At 44.5% G+C, this 16081-nt stretch overlaps 1 protein-coding gene and 1 long non-coding RNA gene across 8 annotated transcripts in view; one reads left to right on the top strand and one right to left on the bottom strand.

Moving 5' to 3' along the window:
• LOC144275854 (uncharacterized) overlaps window positions 1-12710 on the top strand; it is a 46752-nt gene extending 34042 nt beyond the window's left edge. For both annotated transcript variants that reach the window (XR_013348116.1, XR_013348118.1), the window contains exon 4: window positions 12606-12710. This is a non-coding gene — a long non-coding RNA (uncharacterized LOC144275854). The remainder of the gene's footprint in view (window positions 1-12605) is intronic.
• Window positions 7909-16053, bottom strand: LOC144275853 (uncharacterized). Of its 6 annotated transcripts, none has more exons than XM_077835403.1 (2): window positions 15529-16053; window positions 7909-9176 (listed from the first exon to the last, which is right to left on the bottom strand). In XM_077835403.1, the coding sequence occupies exon 2, from the start codon at window positions 9127-9129 to the stop codon at window positions 8566-8568; it is 564 nt and encodes a 187-aa protein (XP_077691529.1). In that variant the 5' UTR covers window positions 9130-9176; window positions 15529-16053; the 3' UTR covers window positions 7909-8565. The 6 variants fall into 6 exon arrangements, with proteins under 6 accessions (XP_077691529.1, XP_077691528.1, XP_077691524.1 ...); XM_077835402.1 differs by having other exon boundaries at window positions 15072-16053; XM_077835398.1 differs by lacking the exon at window positions 15529-16053 and adding an exon at window positions 13846-13999.
• Between the last annotated feature and the right edge of the window lie 28 nt (window positions 16054-16081).

Here is a 16081-nt window from a genome sequence, read left to right on the forward strand (position 1 = left end):
AATGGGGGCTGCGGGAAGGGCAGCCAGCACATCCCTTGGCCCGCACCGCTTCCTGCAGCCCCCATTGGCCGAGAACAGCGAACCACGGCCAGTGAGAGACGCAATCAGCCGAACCTGCGGACGCGGCAGGTAAACAAATTGGCCCGGCCTGCCAGGGGCTTTCCCTGAACAAGCGGTGTCCCAAGTTTGGGAAACACTGCTATAGAGGAAGGCCTCTTGGAATATGAAGAATACCCTCACAAAATGGGCCCACCCCATGCAGAGGACTGGGCCCATTATCAAGAACAATATTCTACAATGGAACATGAATTATATATCACCGACCATTCCCAAACTCAGGATACATATAATAGGCCGGATTCCGCCCTGTTATAATGTCACTGAAGTCAGTGGAGTTACAACAGGGATGAATTTGACTGTCTTTAATTTTCAACATCAGATAATAAAAATCTTTCCAGTCCTTGATTTGTCCTCAACTGTGTCACCAGGACATACCTGATAGGACTGATGAAGACACAAAGGTTTCTTCTAGTGTAAAACAACTGCATTTGTTCAGCCTGGATGGCAGCATCTTGGCCATTAATTCTGGGCCAAAACAGGAATCTCAGCATTAGTTGCTTTTGGGACACTTAAGTCAATGGCTGTTCGGCTACTGATTTTGATAGGAGCAGCATTGGGTCTAGTTACATTACCTACGTTCTTAAACCACTGCATTCCAGATATAATCCTAGAAACCCGCATTAATGAGTCTTGTGCATGTTTCAAGATGAAGTGTAAGGAACTAACTGTTGTAAGTGTGACAGTGTAACTAGCTCAGCACCTTAGAGAAATGGATGGAGTGCTGGTGGGAAATAGTTGGCTACAGATCTAGGAAATCTGCAAATGAAACCTGGAAATATGGGTTTCAGAGTAACAGCCGTGTTAGTCTGTATTCGCAAAAAGAAAAGGAGTACTTGTGGCACCTTAGAGACTAACCAATTTGGGTTTATCATGGAAATGCCTTCTCAACCTTAATTTTAATCATTTCTAGTGCTATACTTTCATATGGAGGTTGCCAGATTGTGGTCTGTGTACCACTGATGGATGGCCTGTGGAGCGCATGCTGGTGGTCCAAGGAAAGATGATGATCACTATCATGCTAGCTGCTACTCCTCATTTCCAGCTGCTAAACCCCATTCAAATACAGCAAGAAATACTTTCAATACTTTCCTAAATATTATTTTTCCATATAAGCAATTGCTGTAGGTGCCACAGGAGTGTCATACGATTAGTCCTGGGAAGGGAAATGGTCCATGAGATTCATAGAATCATAGAATATCAGGGTTGGAAGGGACCTCAGGAGGTCATCTAGTCCAAGCCCCTGCTCAAAGCAGGACCAATCCCCTATTTCTTCCCCAGACTCCTAAATGCCCCCCTCAAGGATCGAACTCACAACCCTAGGTTTAGCAGGCCAATGCTCAAACCACTGAGCCATCTCTCCCCACCCGAGGAACAGGGTGGATGCCCATCAGTCTTCCTTTGTATTGAAAAATTGGTCCAGACTAGGAAAAAGTTGGAGAAACCCGTATCTAACAAACAATGGGCAGCTTAAAAGTGAATAGCAAGGAGCATGATGTATAGAATATACCGTAACAATTTTTCCACAGTGCTGTCCTGGAAGAGATTTTACCCCCCCCCCCCCATTTAAAATCTGTGTGAACCAGAGGGATAATATACTAACATTAGGGTCCAGGACTAGCTAAATACATCCGTCTGCAACGGATTAACCCATATATTGGCTGTGGTTGGTGTGTTGTTCAGAAGAGAAACAGTTAAATACACTACATGCAAAGCTTTCCTCTCAGATCCACATAGAAGATCCCCGTTCTGATGCTTTGCTTTCCTTTTCTATGTTACAGAGTAACAGCCGTGTTAGTGTGTCTTTGCAAAAAGAAAAGGAGTACTTGTGGCACCTTAGAGACTAACCAATTTATTTGAGCATGAGCTTTCGTGAGCTACAGCATCCGATGAAGTGAGCTGTAGCTCACGAAAGCTCATGCTCAAATAAATTGGTTAGTCTCTAAGGTGCCACAAGTACTCCTTTTCTTTTTTCTATGATAAACTTTGACTAACACACTTGGCAGATTGGTGAGTGTTAGGGAGAGTACAATACTGGATTCAGTATGAGCTGTCAAGCCCTAAGGAGGAGACTTTTCGCTTTAAGTGAGAAATAGTTTCAATGAGCTAGGAATTCCCCTTTCTCCAGAGCTGCTTTACTTTTGTTCCAGCAGTAATGCTCATTACATACCCATCGGGACTCATTCCCATCAATGCCGAGCAGACTGGATATTCTCTAAACTCGTTCACCCGTCTTTGCTGTACTAACATCCAAACAATTCTCCAGCCAAAGAAATCTACTTGCCAGAGTTCGCCACTGTTTATGATATCCTCACCTTTACTTACCGGAACAGATGAAAATATGATATCAGTTAAAATACCTTAAACCTTCAGCTCCTTAAGCCATGCACAGCTTCTTTAAATGGGGAGTGTCAGGACTATAGCACCAATCCTTGCATACCCAAAACTTCCAGTAAGAAGTGGAAATGCAGAAGTAGACCGTAAGCGGATCAAAGATTTTTTTATAAAATAAAATATTAACTAAAAAAAAAATCACTAAATATAATACTGTAATGTGGCAGTGTGAGCTCCAGATTAAAGGAGGACAGTGATTCTCAAACTTATTTGATTGGGCTCCCCTTCTTTTTGTTCATAGTGGTTTACACTCTTTCCCCCTAAGTACATATACCACCGTCCAGCAGCAGCACGGAAATGAGGATGGCACTGTGAAAAGTGATATTCACCAATATCACTTCCCAGCAGACATAGCACCCCACTGCCACTCTTACCTCTGCACTGCTGCTGCCTCCATGGGGCTGACAGCCAGAGCTCTGCTGTCTCCAGGTGAGGGACTGGGGGCAGAGAGGAACGAGAGCCCAAGTGGCGGGACTCTGGCTGCCCCTTTTATCCCTGCCTCCCAAGTGTGCACGGCATGGGTGGTGGGTATCGGAGGCTGTGCCTCCCCAAAAAGCCAGGTGTGGCCCTTGCCCACACTCTGCCCCCAGACCCTTTCCTGCTAGTTCCCCTGTCCCTGTGTTGTGGCCCCGGTTAGGGCTCAAGCTGGGGCCCTCCTGAAGCTCCAGGGCTGGGGCTAAGCCGCCTGCCCTCCCAGCGCTTCGGGGCTCGGAAGGAGTGGGACTGGGGGCAAGCCTCCCCCAGATCGCAGTTCACGCGCCACCCATGGTGCACAGCCCTTCTGCTTGAGCTCCAGCCACCCACGGCTGACAGCCAGAGCTCTTAAAAAATAAAAACAAAAACATAAAAAGGCACATACAACTCATGCCTCCCTTAACACATTACCCTAGTTCCCTTGGGAGGCCTGCCCCATAGTTTGAGATCCGCTGAACTAGGACAATATGAATGTGCCTACATGATAAAATGTTGACTTGCCTGTGAAACTACGTCGACATAGGGTCCATATCACTGTCAGTTCATGTTGTGGATTTCTTTGCCCAATACGAGAGAGGGGTGAGGATTAACACAGCAGACCAAGACAATCAAACAAGAATTCAGCTTATCAAGATGGAATTCTAGCTGATAATGAACAGCTGAACCTCTACCTCCAACAGCCTGCCAGCTCAGGAGAATCCCTACAAGAAAAAAAATGCAGAGCTGTTTGTTGTTACCCTTGTTCAGAGAGAGCTGTAGTAGTGAATATGACAAAGGAATGGGAGTCAGGAGACCTGGCTCTGAGTGACATGGGGAAATGACTTTAACCACTCAGTGCCTCAGTTTCCCCTTCTGTAAAAACAAAATCATCCTTATCTAACTTTGAGATTTCAAGAAAAAAACTATATAGGCCTGATGCCAGTCCTATTGAAATCAATGGGAGTTTGGCCATTTACTTTAATGGGAGCAGAATCAGACCCTATAAATGCAAAGCCTCATTATAGATGCCTCTTTACTATTCCCTCCCCCACATATTTTATTAAAAACCGGTGATCTAACAAATTTCACACTATGAAGTTCTATTACTAACTCAATTACAAATGTGTTGACTGAGCCATTCCCAGAAGTCCCGTCAATTGTTCTTCTTCCACTTAGTCATCCAGACACGAATCATTTAGAACATAGCTTTCCTGCTTTTTCCTGTCTCCAACTAATTTTATAACCCACTGACAACAAAGCTAGACTAAGGTCATTTCCTTAATCTCCAGCATAGTACATCCATCACTGCCTAAACGCATTACAAAACTTGCAGCATAAACTAGTAAACATGGCAGAAATCAGTGTTTTCCCCAAGAATTGAAATTAGGGTGGGTGTTGGAATATTCGGGGGGGGAGGTTTGAAGGCCAACAAGGGTTGAGACTGTGAGGGCATCGGTGGGCTGTATGGCACCATAGTAAAAACTGAAAAATGTTTCATGACCATTTTATTAAGATTTAAATCATGTTTTAAAATCATCACAGAAATTAAAGTTGGCTACTCAAGCCTACTATGAAGCACTACTTTGACATCCTTCTTGGTTTCTTGTTGTAATTTTGCACTCTTTGGCGTCTTCTTGTGTGTCCGGTACTGCCAGTCCTTCATATGCTCATGATCAGGCAGAAAGCGACTTCTTTCAGAACACAAAATTCTATTCAAAGAGGAAAAAGAATGCTCAACTGTAGCTGTTGTGACTGGGAGCAGCAAGAGATAGATTCCTACTTCTTTCATTCCAGGAAACATAGTACAAAGACTGGATCGAACCACTAGTGATGATAAAGAAGTTGAAGTTAAATCTTCGTTTGTCATATGATATTCCACTTTGTGCTCAAAATTTTTTATTCTGTCCCGATCACATAGCAACCCCACTGCCCGTAGTGCCTCACTCCACTCAACTGTAGGGGTTTTATAAGACAGGCATCTGTAAAAGCTACGTGGATGTTGAGTAGAATCCAGAAATCGCTACTGTAGATTTGTAAGAATCAAGTCTGTGTACTTTTTTAGCTGGCTTAACAAACCCTTCTTGTCCTCTTCACTTAAGGAGTCAATGTAAGTACCTTCATTAGTCAACTTCTGGACTGAACTCTTTTCTTCTTCCAGTACATTTTCAATAGATATCTCTGATTGATCCAAGCGTAGCTTCTATTGCTGGACAAAGATCTACTACTGTTGTAGCAGATGCCTGGATGACATTGTTTAATTACCCAAGTGGTTTCAACAGTAGACTTACAAGAGAGAAAATGGCGACAGTCTTCTCTAAACTTAGTAACAAAAGTTGTCCACCAGTCTTGCTACTTAGATCTGTCCTATCTTGGTGGATACTTTCCAAAGCCAGTAATAAGGGTTGCAGTAATTTTCAGACAACAGCCAAAAATCGCTCATGAGAAAGCCAGCGGGTTTTCCCAGGTTGGACTAATTTGAACTTCAATCCCAGTGTTTCTTCTATTTGTTTCCAAGACATTCAGTCCTTTTGGGCTCTTGCTGAAGAGTATAAAAAGCCATTACATTTATGGCTTTTTAATGTCTTTTGAAGATTCTGTAGCCTCTATTAGCACTAGCTGGAATACATGGCCTCTGCAGTGTGTATAGGAGAGATTAGGGTTACAGTTTTCTCTGAGGAAAGCTTTTACTCCACTATGTCTTTCAGAGAAGTTTGTAGCTCCACCAAATGCACAAGCAGCCATCTGTCTGGGGTTCAGTTTACAAGCATTTAACTCTTCTAAGATGTCATAGATGCAGCTGATGTGTCTTCTATAACCTGAACATCTAGAATGCATCTACTGGCCTACCACGAACATCAAGATAACATATGCAATGACTTAATACTTGATGCCTATTTGTATTGGTGCATTCATCAGCCATGTATGCATATATTTTGAATATGGTGAGAGAGTTCTTCACTTTTTCAACTGCTAAGTCTTTCACTGTTGCACCACATGCTTCTAGAGAGACAGCTGAGTTTTTTCAGGAAGATAGCGAACATCTGCTGGTCTTGTTTGAAACCAGTGTCCAACTTCAGGATTAACAATGACAATGCACTTAACATTCGCCTCCACTTTATAGTGTGGGGTACCTCTTGCTTAAATAGAAAGTATGATGCAACAGCCATGTTGGTTCACGTAAACTGAGTTGTGTTTCCAGCATTTTTAACAGCCTCATTAAGTTCTTCTAAAATTGGCTTTGACAGTGACTGGATAATAAGGTTTTCTGCATGTTGATGCAGTCCGGAGGCATGGTATTTTGCAGCCTTTTCATATAGGTTGTCAGTATTGGCTTAGTTGATCTGTCTGGCAAACCAAGCTCCCCACTTTTACTATATAAATCCATGGTAAGCCCACACCTTGAATACTGCGTGCAGTTCTGGTCACCACATCTCAAAAAAGATATATTGGAATTGGAAAAGGTACAGAAAAGGGCAACAAAAACTATTAGGGGTAGGGAACAGATTCCATATGAGGAGAGATGAAAAAGACTGGGACTTTTCAGCTTGGAAAAGAGACAACTAAGAGGGGATATGATAGAGGCTTATAAAATCTTGACTGATGTGGAGAAAATGAATAAGGAAGTGTCATTTACCCCTTCACTTAACACAAGAACTAGGGGTGACCCAATGAAATTAATAGGCAGCAAGTTTAAAACAAACAAAAGGAAGTATTTCTTCACACAACGCACAGTCACCCGTGGAACTTTTTGCCAGGGATGTTGTGAAGGCCAAAATTATAACAGGGTTCAAAAAAGAACTAGATAAGTTCATGGAGGTTAGATTCATCAATAGCTATTAGCCAGGATGGGCAGAGATGCAGCACCTTGCTCCAAGTATCCCTGGTCTCTGTCTGCCAGAAGCTGGGAGTGGACAACGGGGGTGGATCACTTAATGATTACCTGTTCTGTTCATTCCCTCTGAAGCACCTGGAACATTCACTGTCGGAAGACAGGAGGTTGGGCTAGATGGACCATTGGTCTGACCCAATATGGCGTTCTTACATAAAAAATAATTATAATAATAAAAAAGTTTAGTACAGAAACTCCCCAAGACAATGACCTCTTGAGATAGCGATGATGTGAGATAACGACCTGGGCAAATAATGCATTTTAAAAATCTTGGCCTACTAGGAAATATATATTTATACAAGTTTCCCAGTCACAAATCTAGTATTCTGGAGCAAAGTCACTAAAACATATGCTCTGGCTGCTGCTGTTTTTCATGCCACTGTTCACTCTACCACTCCATCCCAATGGCCCTGCACTGTCACCTTCTGCTGCCACCTGCCACTGTGACCTCTGTGAGTCAGTCTCTCGAGGTTCCACCGGCTCTCAGTGATTTTAGCTCTCAGTGGGGGAACCTCGCTGCTAGTACAGGCTGGGCAGCCTCTTCCACAGAAACACTGTCCCACAGCAGGTCTAAGCAGTTAGACCTGATTATCAGTGATTTCAGCTCCAGTGGCCACTTAACAAACCAAAAGACTCTCTATGGAGCCTAATCAGCTCTCTATCTCTAAACAGGAGAGAGGAGCAGGTCAAATAGTGCCTGTGACTCTTAGGCAGAGCCCACCCCACAGCAAAACACCTGTATCCCACCCTCTCTCTTTTCACTAGGATCTGGCATCCAAACCTCCTGCTCAGCAAGTGAAGTTGAGGATGACCAGTGCTTAATTTGTAATGAAACTGGTGCCGGGGCTCAAACAAGTTTGTTACTTTCATAACTGATGTGACAAGCCCAGGGGTCCCAGGGCTATGAACTGACAAGCCTAGAGGTGCTGGGGCTTGGCCCTGGCAAGCGCTAGCACAAACTAAGTACTGAGGAAGACCCCCTCATTCAGGCAGGCTGAGTACAGTTCTGCTGCCCTTTACTCATACAATAAGGATAACAACATTTCATGACCCCCCACATTTAATAATTTTATTAAGATAATGTTGAAATAAAAAATGGTACAGAGTTCAAGCATAGAGGTTTCTGGTTGTCAGGGAATAAGGTACAGATTATCAAGGCGTGCGAAATTCGGTTTAGGAGCTGATGGAGTAAGGATTACATAATAATCTGCAATCTCCCCGACTGGGGGTAAAAGTTTAACTGGTCAGAGTACAGACATTGAGATATGGGGGTAAGTTATCCATATAACGGCTACGTTCAGGTGCGGAGAATAGTGAGCGGATACGATGGTGTGGATGGGTCTACCCTCATTTGGTGGGATTTAATGTTCAGTGGGTTTATGGTTCCAGTTCATACGGTCCAATGGGGAAAGCCTCTCAGTCCCTTTCCCACAGTGGATGCACAATGTCGTACCGGCTCACTCCTCCTGGTACTGTCGGTGGCCGGTGATGTGCTCGATGTAGATGTCCCTGGACCATCGGATGGTGTCCGAGACCATGAGGCGCCGCATGAGCCATGCGTAGCGTCTACCGATCCCGCAGGTCCGCAGCACACGCTCGTTGCAGAGGTCCCAAGCACCCAGGGCTCCGACGATCAGGGCATCCAGCTGCACCTCGTAGCCCTTCGCTCTCAGGGTGTCGGCCAGAGAGGCATATTTTTCCAGTTTCCGAGCTCAGGCTTCTCGGAAGGCCAGGGTCCTGTTCTCGAAGGGGACTGTGATGTCAATGAGGATGATCTTTTTCTGGGCCTCGTCGGTGATGACCACGTCGGGTCGCAGCAGGCTGTCGGTACCGGGGATGGCACAGTTCACGGCGACCGCCCCCAGGCACGGTGCAATGGCTTTCACCAGGCGGTTCTGGATAGCATTGTGGCGCAGCTGCCAGGCTCTGGAGTGGGGCTTGCAGCTGCACAGGACGTGGGGCAGGGTCTCGTTGGAGTAGCCGCACTTCCTGCAACGCTTGTCTCGGTTCCCGTGGCGGATGGCTCCGTTGAACGGGACGCAGTTGAGCCGGGCACGGTGGATGTACCGCCAGTCGGCAAAGCCGCCCCTGGCGAGGAAGTGGTTGCTGGCGTCCCACTTGCTGGTCAGTTCGAAGGCATTTCCCTGGTCCGGCTTACGCTTCAAGGCTTCTATGTACAGCGAGTGGATGGCTGCCTTCAGGGTCCTCTCCAGCATGCCCCTGGCGCTCGGGGTGATGATGGTGTTGTCCTCAGACAGTGATTTGTAACCCAGCATCAGCCAAAATTGAACACTTGGGCAGCACAGCTCTGTCTGCTGGATACCTAGGCAGAGTAGGTGAGTTCATGTAAATACAGTCTGGTCCTGAAGCCTTTCCACCCACCACTGAGTCATCAGTAGCTGTCAGGGGAGAGCTCAGTCAGACCTTGCTTACAAATCATAATTTGAAATTATTAGGTAGGCCAATATAGCCAAACCAAATATACTGACATTGTCATAAATAACAGCTGCATGAGGAAGCTAGTCTTTCTTCATATTTTTCAAACCCATTATGCTTTCTCAGGTACAAGTATTTTCTCATATACAAGTCCTCCTTTTCTTTTCTCATATACTGTATATGCTTTTAAAGTGTGTATTAATGTTTCAATTTAAATTGGCAACACTGTGTGTAACCGGCGGGGTGTTAGGGAAATTTTTTTGGGGGGGCCTTAGGGAAATCCCCACTCCTCCAGATGAAACTATGAAGATACAGTAGAACCTCAGAGTTACAAACACCTTGGGAATGGAGATTGTCCATAACACTGAAATGTTCACAACTCTGAACAAAACATTATGGTTGTTCTTTCAAAAGTTTACAGCTGAACATTGACTTAACACAGCTTTGAAACTTTACTATGCAGAAGAGAAATGCTGCTTTTAACCACCTTAATTTAAATGAAACAAGCACAGACACAGTTTCCTCACCTTGTCAAAAAATGTTTAAACTTTTCCTTTTTTAAAGCAGCATACATTTAACACAATACTGTACTTGCTTTTATTTCCTCCCTCCCCATCTCTGCTGCTGCCTGACTGTGTACATCTGGTTCCAAATGAGGTGTGCGATTGACTAGTCAGTTCATATTTCTGGTGTTCGTAACTCTGATGAAGTGGGCTGTAGCTCACGAAAGCTTATGCTCTAATAAATTTGTTAGTCTCTAGGGTGCCACAAGAACTCCTTTTCTTTTTGCGAATAGAGACTAACACGGCTACTACTCTGAAACTTTTCTTTTTTTGAGATTCTACTGTAGCTCTTTATCACCACCAAGAGGAAATAACCTTAAAGAAAGCTTTCACACTCAACCACTAGTAATTACTATAAAATGAAAAATATCCTTCCATCAATCTAGGAATTTTTATTTTTATATAATTGATGAGAAAATTTCCATTTATTTGAAATGTAGCATGAACAATTATATTCAATCACACGCTTGTCTATACCAAAGCAGCCTCTTATCATCCCATGACCAGTTTGAGTGCTGTAGCTCACGAAAGCTTATGCTCTAATAAATTTGTTAGTCTCTAAGGTGCCACAAGTCCTCCTTTTCTTTTTATGAAAATAACTGATGTTTCTGAATGAAATGTACAATGTGAAACATAAGACGTAAAAAAGAAAAGGAATAAGAACAACAGATTGACAGGTCTGCCTCAGACATGTGAAACTGTCCACAGAACATGGAAGATAAAAAAAGAGTTCTACCTGGGGCTGTCAGAGGTTGGGAAACAGCCAGTACTGTACAGCTGTTACTTTCTTTAGTTATTCTATTTTGCTGCCTTTTCATTAGCTGTTTTTTTAGATGCTGATTGGCCTTTTGCCTCCACGTATTTGAGAAAAATCTCCTCCTTAGACTAAAATTTTTACTAATCTATGATTTCAGTTACTACTGTATTTTTCTCACATTCACTTCCAGTTTTTGTACACACCTTTCGTTTTTTCTCTGGTGGATACCAATGTGGCTCTTGACTTCCACTAATGAGAGCAACTGTTTCCGCACCACCAGATTAGAAACAATTTCTCCCTTTATAAACATACCTGTGGAAGCAGCATCTCCCTCATTCTGATTTTGTTTTCAGAGTCTCAGTGCACTGAAGCAAGCTCAGCTCTCAGGTTCATTTACAATCAGTACCTGAACTGCAGGGCTGGGGGAGAAGGGATGGATGGTTTTCACCTCCTGTTTTTAAAATGGTAGCAGTAGCAAATGGAAATCTGGCATAGTCACCTATACTACCATCTTTCCCCATGCCCAATTTGGTCACTGACAGCATTAGGCCATATTCAGGAGGATATGTCTCCTCCCCATTCAAAGAAGGGGTTTGTCCTGGTGTTGCTGACCAAATATAACCTCTTCCCACACTGCTGTGGAGTGTGTTGTTTACCAGCTGGTGCCCTGCCTTCAGAGGTGACTACATTTCAGTGACCTTTGTGGCTAAAAAAAGTCACAGAATGGACAGAGCTAGAGAGACATCAAATGGTGTGATAATTACGTCCCTACTCCTGCAAACATTTATGCACATATTAAGTAATTTTACACATGTGAGTAGTCCCATTAAACTCACTGTGACTACTCGCTTGTGTAAAATTGCTTATGAGCATGAGTATTGGCAGGATCATGGCCTATGTTACAATTACGTTCCATCTATATCTCTTTCTAAATTAGACTAATGAGATTTTAAATATTGCATCAATGTTAATTTTAATCATAGATTCATAGAGTTTAAGGTCAGAAGGGATCATTAGATCATCTAGCTTGATCTCCTCTATAACACAGGCCAGAGAATCTCTCCCAGTTATCCTTGCACTGAGCCCAGTGTTTTGCGTTTGATTAAAGCATATCTTCCAGAAAAGCACCTGCTACTTAGCCAGTTTTTAATCCATTTAACATGTTCTTTATTGCTACTATATTTTGCTAATTTTTAAATCAGACTATCATGTGGTACTTAGACACCTTACAAAAGTCTTAAAAGCTAACTACATAAATGTAATGTACTTATCAAACTTGAGATCTCATCAAAGAATGAAATCAGGTTTGACTGACAAGACCTATCCTTCATAAAACTATGTTGATTGGCATTAATTACATTCTTATCCTTAATTCTGTATCAGTTGAATCCCATATTAACTTTTACATTATTTTGCCCAGAGTTTGTTAGGTTAACCTTACCCATCATCCCAGTGCAGACCCAAGTCATCCCACTTGTCCTTTTTGAATACTGGCACAACATGAGCACTCTTCTAGTCTTCCAGAATTTCCCCAGTACTCCATTAAAATTAACATAAGCAGGCCAGAGACCTCCTAAGCCAATTCTTTTAGGACTCCTGGATACAAATTAGGCAGGTTTGCTGACTCAAAAATGTTAATCCCTTTAAGATGTTGCTTAACATTCTCCTTAGTTACTAATGCACTGGGATGTACTCTATCATCCTCATGTGATATGAATGCACCATCTTGTTTCTTTCCAAATACAGAACAGAAATATTTATTGTACACTTCTGCCTTTTCTTAACATTGTTAACAATCTTACCATCTCCATCTGATTATGGGCCTATAGCATTGCTAGGATTAATTCTGTTCCTAATATACATTAAAAGCTCCTTATTGTCTTTAGCCAGTCATATTTTTTCCTGATACATTTAGCTTCCCTTATCAATTTTCTACAATTCATAACTTCTAATTTATATTGATTGGTACCTGTTTCTCCTTTTTTCCATATATTAGATATTGCTGCCTTCACTTCACCACTGAACCAGGATGGGCTTTTAGCCAAATGGAACTTTGTCTTTTTAAGTCATCTAATAAACCCTTCCTAAAGAACTCCCTCTTTTCATTCACATTTTTCAGTTTTAATTTTATACCAATTTCACTCATAATTTTCATCAAATTTGGAAAATTATCCCTTTTGAAGCACTGAGTGTGTGTGTGTATATATATATATAAACAAACTGGCTGGGACTGTTCTCTGCTTGCCCATATTGAATATAATCAGGTCATGATCATTGATCCCTCTGCAATCAGCAACTTTTGGTTCAGTGATTAAATTCATCTTTATCCAACACAAGGAGTTCCACAATATAGTTACATTAGGTTTGGGGCAATAACTTTTGTGTTAGGAACTTACCAATAATTTTTAGAACCTCTAAAGATGTTTTAGTACTGTCTCCATGAGTCCTCCTGCACATATCTTCCTGAAGTTACCCATAACAACACAGTTTTTCTTTGCACACATTACAGATAGATGCTTAAGATGTAATTCATAGTTTCCTCCAGTGTGGTTTGTAACAGACACCCCATCAATACCCCCTCTTGGGCTTTGTTAGTTAGCACATAAATGCACACACATCCAAGATCCAGTAGTTCTGAGTTATCAATAACTCTAAAACAGGTAATGGTGTTTTTCATGTAGCATACCTCCCACCTCTTTGCCCTCTCTATCTTTCCTGAACAGTTTATTACCAGTGATTTTAACAGTCCAATCACACAAATCATCCCACCAAGTTTCACAAATGCTAATTATATCAAAATTTCTTCCCATCAATGGGAATTCCCAATTTCTTTTGTTTAATTCACAGAGTCCCAGCTTTGGTATATCAGCAATTTAAAAATGTCTTCTCTTGTCATTCATTGTCACATTGATTCAATTTGTTAATTATATGCTGAGTTTGAACCACATCTGCCTCCTTAGCCCCCTCCAGGCCCTGCTCCCTCCCTCCTCCATCCCTGATGAGATCCAGGGAGGCAGAGGAAAGGAAATGTCCTTGGAGTAGAAGCTATATAGACCAGATCTGATGGGAAAAACTCTACAAGTTTCTGACCCCCCTGGAGCCATCATACAGGTTTGCCGCAAGGCAGAATCTGCCCATCCTGAATCCAGCACGGTCCCTGTGAAGTTCTCACTCCCCTGTCTGTTTGACCTTCCCCTCTCCTCATCCCAGAGGCAGGGAGTGTGTGGGGTACTCACTGGTAGCCAATGGGAAAGAGGTGCCTCTCAATAGGTCCATCAGCATCCCCCGGCTGTTGATCTTGGTGAAGTCAATCATCATGTTGATGGCATTAGATTCAAGGACAACCATAAAAAGAAAAGGAGTACTTGTGGCACCTTAGAGACTAACCAATCTATCTGAGCATAAGCTTTCGTGAGCTACAGCTCACTTCATTGGATGCATACTGTGGAAAGTGTAGAAGATCTTTTTATACACACAAAGCATGAAAAAATACCTCCTCCCACCCCACTCTCCTGGGGGGAGGTATTTTTTCATGCTTTGGGTGTATAAAAAGATCTTCTACACTTTCCACAGTATGCATCCGATGAAGTGAGCTGTAGCTCACAAAAGCTTATGCTCAAATAAATTGGTTAGTCTCTAAGATGCCACAAGTACTCCTTTTCTTTTTGCGAATACAGACTAACACGGCTGTTACTCTGAAAGGACAACCATGAATTTCTCCTCAAAGAGGATGCCCTCAAAGTTGATGTCGACCGTGCAGGAGATCAAACCTGTCCTCCTTGAAGCTCTCTGCCTCAGCTAGCAATTAAATGCAAACTCTTCATTAGTGATAAAAATTGGTGCTAATGCTAATTATGTCTCTGTAGAAGTGGTTTTATCAAAGTGCATTTGATTTCACACATTTAGAATCCCCCAGGTATTTAGGTTTGCTTGTTTTCATGAAAAATGAGCAGTTTTACAGACTGAAGGAGGAGAGATATGGTGGCTGCAATTACAGTGTTGCCAACTCTTGTGATTTCATTGAGTCCTGAAGATAGATCGGGATGGGCAAACTTTTTGGCCAGAGGACCACATCTGGGAATAGAAATTGTATGACAGGCCATGACTGCTCACAAAATTGGGGTTGGGGTGCGGGAGGGAGTGTGGGTTCTGGGGTGGGGCCAGAAATGAGGAGTTCAGGGTGCAGGAGGGGGCTCTGGTTGGGGGTGCGGGCTCTGGGGATGAGGGGTCTTTGGTGCATGAAGGTGCTCCAGGCTAGGTCCAAGAGGTTCAGAGGGGGATCAGGGCTGGGGCAGGGGGGCGGAGCAAGGGCTCTGACTGGGGGTGTAGGCTCTGGGGTGGGGCTGGGGGGTTTGGGGTGCAGAAGGGTGCTCTAGGCTGGGATTGAGGGGTTCGGAGGGTGGAAGGATCAGGGCTGGGGCACAGGGAGAGGCTCAGGGTGCAGGCTCCGGGCGGTGCTTACCTCAACCGGCTCCAGGAAGTAGCTGCATGTACCCTCTCCAGCTTCTACGCAGAGGCATAACCAGGTGGTTCCGCACCCTGCCCCAACTGCAGGCACAGCCCCTGCAGCTCCCATTGGCTGTGGTTCCCACCCAATGGGAGCTACAAGGTCGGAGGCAGTGTGCAGAGCGGAGCCCCCTGGCCGCCCCTACACCTAGGAGCTGGAGAGGGCCGTGTCACTGTTTCCGGGAGCTGCGTGGAGCGGACCCTGACTCTGCTCCACAGCTGGAGCAGGGCAAGTCCCAGACTTTGCTCCCCAGCAGGAGCTCAAGGGCCAGATAAAAGCGGCCCAATGGGTGGTAGTTTGCCCACCCCTAAGATAGACAGTATTTTTCTTAAAGCCTCAGTTTCTGGAGTGAAGTGATTATGGAAGAATCTCAGCTTCCATTAAACAAACAAACATTGCTCCTAGCTCTCACCGTTGAAGAGAAGAAGTTAAAAATATGATCCGACTGTAACCTAAAGGCTCAAACGCCAGATGGTTAATAAAAACCTCCCAACTCAGTTTTAAACCCACTTCAGGGTTTGGCAGCCTGGCTCGGGATTGTGGAGCTCTGGTCTGTCTCTGCCGCAAAGAGCGGCCCCCAGGGTGCGGGCGGCAGGCAGCACCGCCGGGGGGACCACAAGGGCCCTGCAGCTCTGAGGGGTTGCACAGGGCCCGCTCTGGGATGTGCCGTTCAGGGCCTGGCACAATAGGGCCCTGGCCTGCAGGCCCTACCCTGAGACAAAGCACAGCCCCGGCTCCCGCCCGCGGGGAAGGCCTGGCTCGCAGGCTGCTCCGCTGCCTCCGCCGTCCCCGCTGAGGGCGCTCGGAGGCGCGGCCGGGGGCCCCGGCTCACCCCCAGGGCGGCGCGGCAGGCCCTGGGGGCAGGGGAGCCCCGTGACGCAGGCAGCAGCCACGCGCACGGCGAGGCCAGGCCCTGGCATTCGCGCCGCCGGCGGCTTTCCCGCCCGCCAGCCAGCTGGGGAGGG

This window comes from Eretmochelys imbricata, chromosome 15, assembly GCF_965152235.1.
Source record: "Eretmochelys imbricata isolate rEreImb1 chromosome 15, rEreImb1.hap1, whole genome shotgun sequence".
Classification (NCBI taxonomy): Eukaryota; Metazoa; Chordata; order Testudines; family Cheloniidae; genus Eretmochelys; species Eretmochelys imbricata.